At 32.0% G+C, this 13,113-nt stretch overlaps 1 protein-coding gene across 1 annotated transcript in view; it reads left to right on the top strand.

Moving 5' to 3' along the window:
* Positions 1-13,113, top strand: part of LOC142322937 (phospholipase A2 hemilipin-like) — a 45,976-nt gene that overhangs the window by 23,482 nt on the left and 9,381 nt on the right. The window contains exons 3-4 of the mRNA XM_075362029.1: positions 9,918-10,057; positions 11,279-11,438. Of these exons, the coding sequence (XP_075218144.1) occupies positions 9,918-10,057; positions 11,279-11,438 (300 nt within the window). The remainder of the gene's footprint in view (positions 1-9,917; positions 10,058-11,278; positions 11,439-13,113) is intronic.

Here is a 13,113-nt window from a genome sequence, read left to right as displayed (position 1 = left end):
TGAAAATTTGTGCTTCCATTTTTTGTGTACCAGGTTCTTGAACTAAGCTTCCTGAGTGGGTTCTTGTTGCTCGCTCTATCTCTTTTTTGTCTCACTGCCTGTTCTTCTGATCTTCCCACATTGGAGTATCTTTTATCTAAATTATAAACCTTCACATTCTGCACCCATGTCAAGTTGTGTACCAACTCAAAACCACCTTCAGTTTCAATCTATTTCAAAAACTCTCTTAAAAATGTTCTAAGTTTGCAAAGTCCCTCCAAACCAGACTTAATCTGTTACTTGCCTCTTTAATTTTCCCTGATAGAGGAGTGTAACCTTTCCCAGGTAATTAAGACAGATCTATACCAAACCTACTTTTTTCAATCAATTCCTTCATTATTATAGGATTTTTTTCAAAGGTGGTGATCACTTTGGTTTTATGTGAATTTAATATCAACCTTTTCTCCCTACTAATTCTCCTTCAGCTTTACCTAAAGATCCTCACACCTTAAGATCATCTGCAGATGACAAGTTTAATCATTACATTCACCATCATTACAGTGAACAGTGAATGGGATACTTAAACACTTTTTATTTAATACAAAACTTGCAAATTAAATAAATTGAAAAAAATAACTTATTAAATGAATAAACACAACTAATACAAATTTATGAGGTTTCCCAGCATAACCTTAATAGGTGAACAGATGTTTACCAGAAACTGCACGTAAGTGCAAAGGTCTTTTTACCAAAAGACCTTTGAAAGCACAAGTTTTGTAAATTTTAGAGAGAGTCATTTATAATTTTTAATAATTTTGTGCTGTTATACGACTAACTGAGTTTATTCTAAATAGTGATTCTATGTGGCATGGAAGCCCAGGTTGGGGCTGTAGGGACTGCACAGGGTAGAAGTCACATCATCAATCATATTGAAACATGAAACACAGACAAAGGAAATTCATCCTGGATTTGAAAATGCAACTTTCCTTTCTGTGCTTATTACCACCACTATCTTCATGAGTCAAATCTTTGATCACCTGGTATAGTGAATGATAAGAACTAACCTTTACATCAGTGAAGGCTCTCAACTAGCCAGATACAGATACTCTGGTCAAATTTTGTTTATGAATTTAGTCACAGCCACGCAGTACTTATTCCAAATGTAGGACTGATCTTACGGACAGTAAACGTTATGGCATTGCATTCACAATAATTCTGGATGTTTACTGTATCCATGACATTAACCATACGTATGGTTAATGTCAAATTTTTATTTTTGAGATAGTTTACATAAAATAGAAATGTGTTCTTTTGGTTTTATAAAAACTTCAAAATAGTGCTCTAATCATGTCACAAGGTCTACGTAAGTGTATTATAAAAATAGTTTCAACTGATTAATTTATGATATTGATTGCCTAAAGTAATTGAAAATCTTGGATAACCATCTTTTTAGATTTTATATATATATATATATATATATATATATATATATATATATATATATATATATGCACATTTTTTTAACAAGAGAAACAATAATATAAAGCATTTTAAAATACCATGATTTTTCCCTTATATCCTTATTAATGAAGTTTGGATTTTATATATCCCAATTAAATTAACAAAAACCCTTATGCGACTGATTTATGTTTCATTGGTAAGTTCTTTAAATTAGCAAAACTTTTTCAGTTTATTAAAAGACAAAGGCATTCTAAATAATCAGTTACACTTCTGATTGACTGAAATCAGATTCTAATGTGGAATGTTGATTCTGAAGATCTGTGATTCAATGCAGCAGAGTAGAGTTGATATAGCTATTTTGAATTGTGATGTCTCAAGTCTTAGCTTAGCTGGCTCACCGTTTTAGTCATACCTGATTCCATATCTGATTTTTTCTTCTATAAAATATCATCACTCTTATAGTTTGATTTACACTTGCTGCAATCAACTGATTAATTTCCATGTCATATACTGTACATGAGATTGTTCCATCTGCTAGTTGCTACGATGTAATTTTAGCTCCAGTTGTATGATGTAATATATTTGCAACCTATTATACAACCGCATGGTACTCATTATTTTCTCAAGTTTGTATATTAAATATTAATAGCATTTTAATTTTTACTAATTTAATGTCAAAATGATCTCTCTCTCTCTCTCTCTCTCTCTCTCTCTCTCTCTCTCTCATATGTTAAATCAGCCTATATGGAACTTTATTCTTTTTTTCTTTTTTTTACCAGAGAATTATTAAAAAAAAACAAAAAATACTAATTTTGAAGAAGAGAGAAAAAAATGTTACCTTTCATCTAGGCAGAAATTGTATGAGTTATCTTAAAGAGAATTAATAAATATATATTTATACCCATGCAATTTATATAAGACAGTACCACTCTGTCATATAGATCATTAGAGTAGTAGCATCTCGGCCTTTCATTAAAGGTCCCGACTTCGAATCCCGATCAGGCATGGCATTTTTCATACACTACAAAATTCCATTTTCATCTTCCACATACAAGTTTCAGTATAATTTCATCAATCAGAAAATAAATAAATAAAATACATTAATTTATTTTATAAATACGTGTAATAATAGTATTAAAAAAATTACTTTAAATTCTCTCTTAAAGAGCTGCATAGCATATTTAATATAAATTTTCTGTACTGAGTTGTTTTATTTAACAAATAATAACATTATGAAAGAAAATCCATTATATAAAATTATGAAATATATTATATAATAGGAATTTCATAGTGCAGCAAATTGTGTTACTTGTTCATATACATGACCTTAATTCTGTGCATGTGTCATTGAAGACACTGATTGGTGTAATAATATTACATATTTATTTAACCTTTATTCAAAAATTAAATATTTACTTAGAGCATATGTACGTTTAACAGGTACACAATGCATTTTGTAAAGGTATTAATAATACTGAATACTTATGTAATAATTGGATTGATGACCATAGAAAAATTTTTATTGAAATTTATATTATATACCTTTGTTTGCATTTTCTCCTTACACTTTTTTCATAATTTTATTTTGTAATCATAGATGAATTTCTGTAGATCAAATCAGTGAAGTATTACTTACTCATTACTTGTATATATAAAGTTTTAACACTCTTGCATTACAGATATAAAGTAATTTTTTTTTTTTTTCAATATGAGAATTTCATGTAATGTATAATTCTTTGTTTATGAAATTATAATTGATTGTTTTTTTAAACAAAGCTATTTATCCATTAAAAATATAATTATTTTTTTTTATGTCCAACTTTAATCTCTTAGTCAATTAAATAGTTTTTTTTAATCAATTAATTTACTTTTTACAAGAAAGTTTACGTTTTACAAGAAATCCTACTAAGATTCTAAGATATTTTAGAAACCAGATAAGTAGTGTAGTTTCACTGAATAACTAGCTATGAAGTGTACTGTGTAAGGAAAGGTATGCTAATCAGGACAAGTTATACATTTTGGAAATCTTTGTAGATCTTGATGTTTCTTGACCTTTTGTAACCAAAATACACAATTTTAGCATTAAAAATTTCAAATTAAATTTGGGCAGGAACCTTGGCTTCCTGCCCAAGAATCATAACTGCAATAAGAGAGAGGTAAAGTAGTTTGTTTAAATCATTACTAAAGCACAGTATCATCAAAACATTACACTTTTGTTGTGATTAGTTTTTCAACCTATTCTGGATTTAGAACTATCGACACTAACTTTTTCTTATTTCATTTACAGATTTAATAATGTTCAATTATTGTTATATAAAAACATTTAAAAAAACTGTAGAAATGAATTTAGAGAAATTTGAATGAAACCTTTAGCTTGGCTAAACCAAAGTTATATAAATTAGCAAATAATATTTTAAGTGAATTAATGAACACCAAACATTTTTACAAGATAAAATATCATAGTACTGCCAATATACCAGTTTAATTTACTGTAAAATTTAATAAACATAAACTTTTTTATTATATTATTTGATATTATAATCAGGTTATAGAATTTTAATTTGTCCTGTAAATTCCAGATTCCTCCTACAAATGAACTTCACATTTTATGTGAACTTATCCATTTGTTTGGCCAAGACATTAAATGTATTGTAATGTCCTTTACAATACTCAGCTATTCTATTATACATTTTAATAGTTTTTTCATAATAGTCCTGCAGAAGAAAGTAGATTAAATTCTAATGCATTAGATCTAAAATACAAAAATAGTCATTTTGTTATTCTTCAGAATAATCAGGAAGATAAGAACATCAGAAAATTACGTGACAGAACAATTCTGATAGAAACTTTTATTGATGAGCAGAATCGGTCTGTGTTGTCTCTCAACAATAACGATGGCATAAACATAAGTGCAGTATGCCACAAGACCCTAAACCCAGCCAAGGAGTAATTTTTTGCTGTGACCTTCTTGAGATGGATATAACAGAAGTAGCTGATGAGCTTTCGTACCTAGGAAGTTGTTAGATGGAACAAATAATGAAATGGCAGAGCAGAGTGGAAGAACCTTCACCTACACTTATATTAACATTTAATCTTCCAGTACAACCAAAGAAGATTAAAGTGGGTTACCTGTTCGTTTGAGTACAACCTTTCATCCCCAACCAACAACGATGTTTCCAGTGCCAAGGGTGTGGTCATACTACAGCACCTTGTCCAAAAACTACAAAATTACCCAAAGAAGGTCAAAACAATACTAACTATCAGGAGGAAGAAAGATGTACTAACTGTGGGGGAATACTTTCAGCTTCATCTCGAGATTGCCCAATTTTTAAAGAAAAGAAGGCAATTCTAAAAATCTTTACTGAGCAAAAGCTTTCTTTCCCAACCACCCAAAGAGAATACAAAAAGATGCTTAGCTCTCATAATCTGGTTAAACCGAATGTCTCTTTTACTGCCATGACATCAAGTAAAGCCCCTGTAAATGCAGATACCCAAAAGTGCAGATCCTCCAATGAGCTGAAAGAACTTGTTCAGATGTTATCTGATCAGGTTGCTTCATTTACTGCAACTATCTTTGAATTAACAAAAATGAATAAGAAGTTGGTAGTTGCAGCTGGTAAAACTAATGCTGGTGGGATCCCTCTCAACGTTCCTGTCCCCTAAGTTTTACCTGTGTGGTCAGGAGTAAACACAGCTGGCAGTAAACCATCTAATAAGCTCCCTGTTAAGAGAGGCCACACTACCACTCCCTCTGCGATGTCGTTTGCAACTTCACATTTCTCAAAATCTCCCCCTCCATCACATCGTATACTGGAGGATATGGTGGAAAAACCGCCGGACCCCAGGACATCAAAGTTTTTAAAAATCAAAAATTCAAAAAAGAAAAACCGGATCACCTGTAACTAACTTTTTTATATATTTATCTGTATTTCTGTATCTATAACTACCTTTATTTTTGACCATTATTCAGTGGATTGTCTTCGGTCCCACATTGAAGATGTTAGAGTGTTAATGCGCACACATGAACCCACTAAAAATGTGCTTCCAAGAAACGCATCTACTACAACAAAATGTGGTAACACCTAGAGGCTATTTGTGTGAGAGATATGACTGTCTCGTGGACAGTATAGAGTGTGGTGGAGTTGGTATTTTCATCCAGAATTAGGTATCAGCTACAAGGATACCACTATCTATCCTCATTCCTGCTGTTGCTGTAAACATCTCTGCCCCCTTTAAATTGCATATCTCCAATTTGTATCTTTCACCAAACTCTGAGTTCAGTGCTGTAGACAAATCTCCTGACACAGATTCTACCACCATCATTAATAGTAGGAAACTTTAATGCCCATCATATTTCATGGGGGTCATCTCTCTGCTCCTTTGAGGAAATATGTTAAATAGAATGAGGCAAGATTTACACCTTTGTCTACTGAATGATGGATCATGCACATTCTTGTCTTTATATCTGGTTCAGGGTCCAACATCAACCTCTCCTTTAGCTCACTAATTTTACACCCTCATCTTAATTGGTCTGTCTGTTATGACTTTTATGGCAATGACCACAGGTGACCGCAAGGTGAACAAAGGCCAGGGAGATGGAATGTTGAAAAAGCAGATTGGAACAGTTACCAAAAACCTTCGCATCACAGTATGATGATGGTGCAAATGCCCTTGATCAACTTACCTCTTTTATATCCCTGATACTTGAGATTGCTAATAGATATATTCCACAAACATCTGGAAACCCTAGGCGTCCTTCCGTTCCTTGGTAGAATGGTAACTGTCAAAATGCTATTAGAAACGATGGCAGGCACTGCGCAAATTTAACCGCAGGCCTAGAAATGAACATTTAAATTTATACCGTTAGGCTAGAGTTGTGTGCCATTTGGTTTTCTTTGACACTAAGAGGAAGTCATGGCCAAAATATGTTGACACCAACTTATGTACTATTCCCACATCTACTGTATGGAAGAAGCTTCAACCAATTTGTGGAACACTGAAACAATCCATTCCCGGACTCATTCATGAAGGAGAACTGCTTTCATCATCTTCTGTTGTGGCAAATACCTTAGCAGATTCTTTCCACTTGGTTTCTTTCACTTCATCATACACTAACGAATTTCAGAGATACAAGATACAGATGGGAAGTATTATTGTTATACCTTGGTGATTTGGTCGGTGAATTAAAGCTCCATTTACATTCAACAAGTTGTTACATGCACTTAAAAACTCTAAGTAACACCTACCCTGGACCTGACAACATTCATCTCAGTATGCTGTCATACCTTCTTAATTCGGTGCTACAACACCTACACCATCTATAATGGTTTATTCTGCACACAAGTTCTCCCACCTGTTTGGTCAGAAGCCATTGTCATACCAATACTAAAACCTGGTAAAGACAAAGCATGCTCCTCAAGCTGCCACCCTATCTTCTTGACAAGCGTTTTTTGCAAAGTAATGGAGAGAATGGTGAACCGCAGACTTGCATGGTACTTAGAGAGACATGACCTTTTATCTCCAGAAGAGTGTGGTTTTCACCAGGGACGATCTTCCATTGACCATTTAGTGTCATTGGAAGCAGCTATTCAGAATGCTTTCCTACTCTGCCAGCGCCTCGTCGCTATTTTCTTCGATATCAGGAAGGCGTACGACACGGCCTGGCGACGTGGTATTCTAAACATCTTCAAAGAACAGGTAGTCAAAGGCAATATGCATACTTTTATTAGGGGTTTCTTAAATGATCGAACTTTACGTGTTCGTGTTGGAGATTCTTTATCGAGTATTTTATTTTTGACTGTACCATATACAATTAACAATCAACATCAAGTATCGTCTTTCAGCAAATGTTTCACCATATTCTCTCCAAAATAAACCCAGACCCAGTAGTACACACAGATGGACCGAAACAGAATGATATCGTTGGATGCACGTTTGTTGTTAATGAACGAACCTATATGTTTACCTAATACTACAAGTGTCTTTTCTGCTGAACTGTATGCTATCAATAAGGCTTTGAATATTATCAACCCAAAGTACCATATCCTTATTTGCAGAGACTCGTGTAGTGCACTCCAAGCTTTAGATTACTTGTGAGCACTTGTATTCATACCCTATCGTACTAAATATCTATAACGCATTCGCTGAATTAAACAATCGCAACACGCAAGTGAGTTTCTGCTGGATCCCTAAACATGTGGTTATTCCAGGAAATGAATGTGCAGATTCTGCTGCTAAAGAAGCATGTAGTCAACCGTCCTTCACTGCTCGTGTTACAACATATGATTTTATTAATCGTGTAAAACTCGCACTTCGAGCAAATCGACAAAGTGACTAGACTGCTACAGTGGACAATAAACTCCGGCACATCAAAGATACTGTGTTGCCATGGTACTCCTCGTGTAGAAAAATTCGTTGAGAGGAAGTGGTCCTCTGCCGATTGTGGTTAGGACATACCAGAGTCACTCACAGGTATCTCATATCAGCAGAAAACGCGCCATTATGTGTAAGATGCTACTGTGTCACATCCTTGTAGACTGCATATGATATGCGCCTTGCGTCGTAAATTTAAATTGCCCAGAAACATACGTCGAATTTTGGGCAATGACAGTAAAGTTTAAGACCGGATATTTCTATTTTTGCATAATGTTGGTTTTATGCATAAAATTTGATATGTTTGCGTATATGTTTTGTACGGGGAAGAAATATTAATGTGGTTGTTTTTCTTTTAATTATTATGCTTTTTGAATTAATTTTTTATTTTGAGAAGGGGCCCTCCTTTACACCCCTCTCAAACTTTATTTAATTCTATTTATTTTTAGTTAAATTTTACATTTTTTTGTGTTTACACTTATTTTAATTCTGTATTTACGGCTGTGATATTAATTTTAAATGCGTTTTAAGGGAATATTTAACTGTGATATTAGTTGTAAGTTTTTGTTTATTTTTTTAGTTTTTAGGTTAGTTCAAGTTTTTGTTATTTTTTTTTATAAAAACATTTTATCCGGGCAATGATAACGCAAAAGCGTTTTTCGCCTTTCAAAAAAAAATAAAAATTCATTAATCCTTTCTGTATTCCACTTTGCTATAATTTTAAATGTGTTTAGAAGATTTTAACATTTAAAATCAATTGTTACATTTGAAATTCGACAAAAAAATAAAGTTTGATATAGATTATTGACCAAGCCAAGCAAGATCCTGTTTAACGCAATATTTTGGCACTTCCATCTTGGGTTTAGGAATTATACGTTTGTGCTGCAGTTACGACCAAACACATTTCCTAGTTTCATGAAATTTTGCTGTTAGGCGAACAAAGTAATAATTTTTCACAAAAATTTTCCATTTCAAAATGGTGAATTTTATCTTTCTTATACCAGGATTGGTGAAGAGGTACAGTGAAAAAGAAATTTTAGTTGATAAGCCTCCACTTCCACACATTAAACATGTGCTTTATTATACACTGCTGTATAGATAATTATCCTAGATCATCATGATAATAGATCCTAGATAATAGGTAATTTTCTCTTTCACATTTTGCTGCATCTCTGAGATCTGAGCCTCTAATACTGTTGTCTTAGCTCAAAACAGCATTATGCTTTTTTTGTACATTATTAAATAATAATTAACTTTATGTTGGTTTAGGAATTTTCTTTTCAGATACCTTATGTACAAAAATATATACATATTTTTTTTAATAAAGAAAATTGGGATTGCAGTGGAAGTATCTCCTCAGTGATCATGTTTAATGTGCCCGGAAATAGTGCTTACAACAGTGCTAATTCAGTAAGATTACTTTTGGCATTGACTAACCTTTCATAATCAATTATTTTTAACAAGTACATTTAGAACTTTATTTTAACTTTCACTTTAATTCAATTTCAATATAAAGCTAAATTTAAATAAGCTAAAAATTAAATACAAAAATAAGTGAGATCTACTGTTTGCAGATCTAATAGTTCAAATTCCCGAATAGGTTAATTAACTCATCACAGCAGGCACCTTGGTATCTATAATTTTTTATAATGCTGTTGTGCATAATAAATGACTGTGTGCATGTAAAAAACTGTTATTCCATCACTATCTTATTACAGTTTAGTTTTTTGGATGAATTATACTCATCCTTGTACTAAAGCAATACTGCAGCATTTCGTGCAGTAGCCACCATTTGAAGACTTTTCCTTCAGTTTAATATAAAATTTAATTAACCATAAAAGAATCAATTATAATGTAGTATTTCGGTAACTGACGTCAACATATCAAATAACAAAACTTTAATGTCAACAAAAAAAATTTTTATATAATATGTATGTGAATATTTTATTTGCATTACAAAAAATATTTTTATATCATTCAGTAACTGCAATATTTCATTACTACAGTTGAACATTTTTTTTAAATTTGTTTTTTCTGTTTAACTATCCTGCTGCTTATAATACTACAATAAGTAATTAAATAATTTTTCATATGTTATTATAAAGGCAACAGATCCAGGAGATGATGAAAAATGCTAAACCACAACAAATGTTTATGATGAGAAAAAAAGCAGTAAGTGATTTCATGAATGTTTGCCGTAACTACAAACGTGGCCCGATGCAATCAATTGGTTTTGTTTACCCAGGTAATATAATAACTAATTATTTCTCACTTGTTTTTTCATGAAAATTTTTAACATATTGTTTGTTATACTATATTGTGCATAATACCCTTTTTTTAATAAATTACAAAAACTGAGTTGTAGAATTTCTCCTTATTTGTTTATTTGATAATATCTTTTATTGTCTGTAATTATAAACTATGAAGATTACATAAATGATTAATTTTCATGAACAGATTTTAATTATGGAACCTTTTTTTTAATAATGCAGAATATTTTTGTCGTCATTATATACATATTTAGTTGGAGTGCAAGAATAGTTGAAAGTATTTGGATGAAAGTAAGATGCACTCATTAACTTTAAATTAGGTGCTTTATCGTATGTAGTAAATATTTCATAATGGGATTGCAATGTGATCATGGTGAAATAAAATAATGAACTTGTACGTACTCGCTACTTAACTGCAATTTGTATAGCTTCCAAAGATATTTATAGAACAATTACACAGTATTCACTTCTATTTAAAACTTCTGGTTAGAATTGTCCACTTCTTGCTTTGAGAGGTTATAAACTCTTCCTGTTGGATTTACCCTGGGGTCTACTTTTAAAATAACATCACTCTTATCTACATTAAGAACATCCTCAAAGTCTGGGTAGGGGAAGGAAAGTGAAGATCCGTGTGGACGTAAGAACTTCTTCTTCACTCATTTTCCTCATTTGAATTTAGAACACACTCCAGCCTGGGTGTGTGTGTGTGATCTATAACTGTGTGGGATTTAAGGGACCATGTCTTGGTCAGGACCTATCTTGGTCCCATGGGGACCATGTTAGGTCCCTATATTAATATGTTATCTAATAATGTACTAAACAACTTTAAGATGGGGACCTTCAGCAAGAATGCCACTTGCAATTCCACTGACAAAGGAGCTCTATAACAATACAAAAGATATGTAGGAAGTACCATTCCACATATTTTGATAGTAAGTTGTTTAAAGTTTTTAAAAAGTGTAAATTAAACATGTTTGATCTTAAATTCTTTTATACTATTAAAGAATTATATATAATTTATGGTTTATTTTTTTGTTCTCACCATTTTGAGCAAACCATAATATAAAAATAGGATTAAATTTTCTAAAATCCCATAAATGTTATTTCATAAATTAATCTATCCTTATGTGTTTTGTTTTACCTTTCTTCTCTCACTGTTTTACATTCTTTTAACTTGTTTATTATCATTTTATTAGGTACTAAATGGTGTGGTCAAGGAAATATAGCTACAGATTATGATGATTTAGGAGAATATGAAAAAGAGGATCAATGTTGTAGAAAACATGATCACTGTCCTGTAAACTTATTACCTGGTGATTGTTTACAAAATATTTGTAACGATTCACCTTTTACTAGGTAAGGTTTATTTTAAAATAGTTTTCTTTTATTAATAATTCACCAAGCAAGATCAAAACTTTTGCATGGAAATATGGAACAAAATTTTGTAGCATATGAAAATGCCATGCATAAGTGAATAACTTTTTGTTCAATTTGGAAAAAGTTCAGTGCTGGCAGAAAACTGGTTGTAATTTAGGATTTTATCAAATAAATCTTTCAAGACTGTCCATTACAAACAGGAATTAAATATTTGGAAAACTTAATTTATTACAGTAAAGGAAAAAATAATTATTGTTGAATAATGAAGGGGATTAAAATGTAATAAACATCTAAAATTTTAAATTTATAGAAAAATGTTTTTTTGAAATTTTTCTATCAAAATGGTTTTTTAATCTAGAAGATATTTCTATAACTGTTGAAGGTTTATACTGTTTCTATTTTTCTTGAGATAAATTTTATTTTATCCAGTTCTGTGTAAATGGAATCTGTTAAGGTATGCAGTCGTCAGTCTAAGTGGGAGTTTAAGTGGTTTAGATTTTTTAAATTGACTTCCCACATTCTACTTAAACTGCTTAGATCAACATTGTAAAACATTTAATTAGTAATTTTATGTTTATTTAGTTCTGTATTTATGTTATTTTTTTTATTTTTAAAATATATTTACTTGTTTACCTGTAATGCCATCTAGGTTTAGACTTCAATTTATTTTAAACAGTCTTTAAGTGGTTTTTTATTTATAATTTAATGTTATTAAATAATTAAATTATAAAAATCAGTAATTCAGTATTATTACATATTCTGTATTTTTCCCAAGTTTTATTTAAACAAATTACTAATATCTATTCACCTTACAGCCCTAGATTAAGGTTAGAATACAGTGATAAACAAAAATTAATTTTGATCCAGCTACCAGATTGAAACCTTCAACCCAGTTTACAAGAGGCCAGCATTGTACTACTACTGTAGAGTAGTAGATTAGGTTGTACTACTACAATGTACTCAGTGTAGTAGTAGAGACAATAAAAAATGACATTTTAGCCAACACAATACTCCAGTAATGCATCACTCAAGAAACACACTTATGTAGAACAGTTAAATAAATCTAAACAAATTAATGTATTTAATTTCACTACTCTTAATAAAATGTAAATCCACAAAATACTCAATATCCTTAAAATCGAGGGGGTTGTTCAAGCACCAATTCCTGTTGGTGTGGTGTAGGACAGAATGGTGTATAAGTTAAAGAATTTCTTGGAATATCTAGCTAGGAGAGATGGGAGGAAAAGGTTTCTCCATACTGCCACGGTGGACAGGAAAGTATGGAAGCTGGCTCTGCCGGAGGTAGCCACTAAGAAGGTTAACCTTCTTCTAATTGTAACCTTAATTGTAAGAGTTGGGCATACATAAGTATGCCCAACTCTTGAGATTGGTTAAGGCCGGGGCGGGGGAACAAATTGCTGGGGCTGTTACTTCAGCCAGAAGAGACAGGGGTGAGAGCCTCAAACTGCGAATTAAGGATGGAACTGAGGTTAAGGTCCTATCTGATAAGGTACAGAAAGACCTTAATGTCTGCAGAGTGCTCAAATCACTTTTGGAGGCAATCTAGACTGTGAGGTCTCGAAGGAGGAATTACTGCGTACTGTGAAGGAGGTCCTCCCACAGGAAGATGATTGGGAGATAAAGGTCACCTCCT

The sequence above is a fragment of the Lycorma delicatula genome, chromosome 4 (assembly GCF_047948215.1).
Source record: "Lycorma delicatula isolate Av1 chromosome 4, ASM4794821v1, whole genome shotgun sequence".
Taxonomy (NCBI): Eukaryota; Metazoa; Arthropoda; class Insecta; order Hemiptera; family Fulgoridae; genus Lycorma; species Lycorma delicatula.
This window is presented reverse-complemented; position numbering and strand designations above follow the sequence as displayed.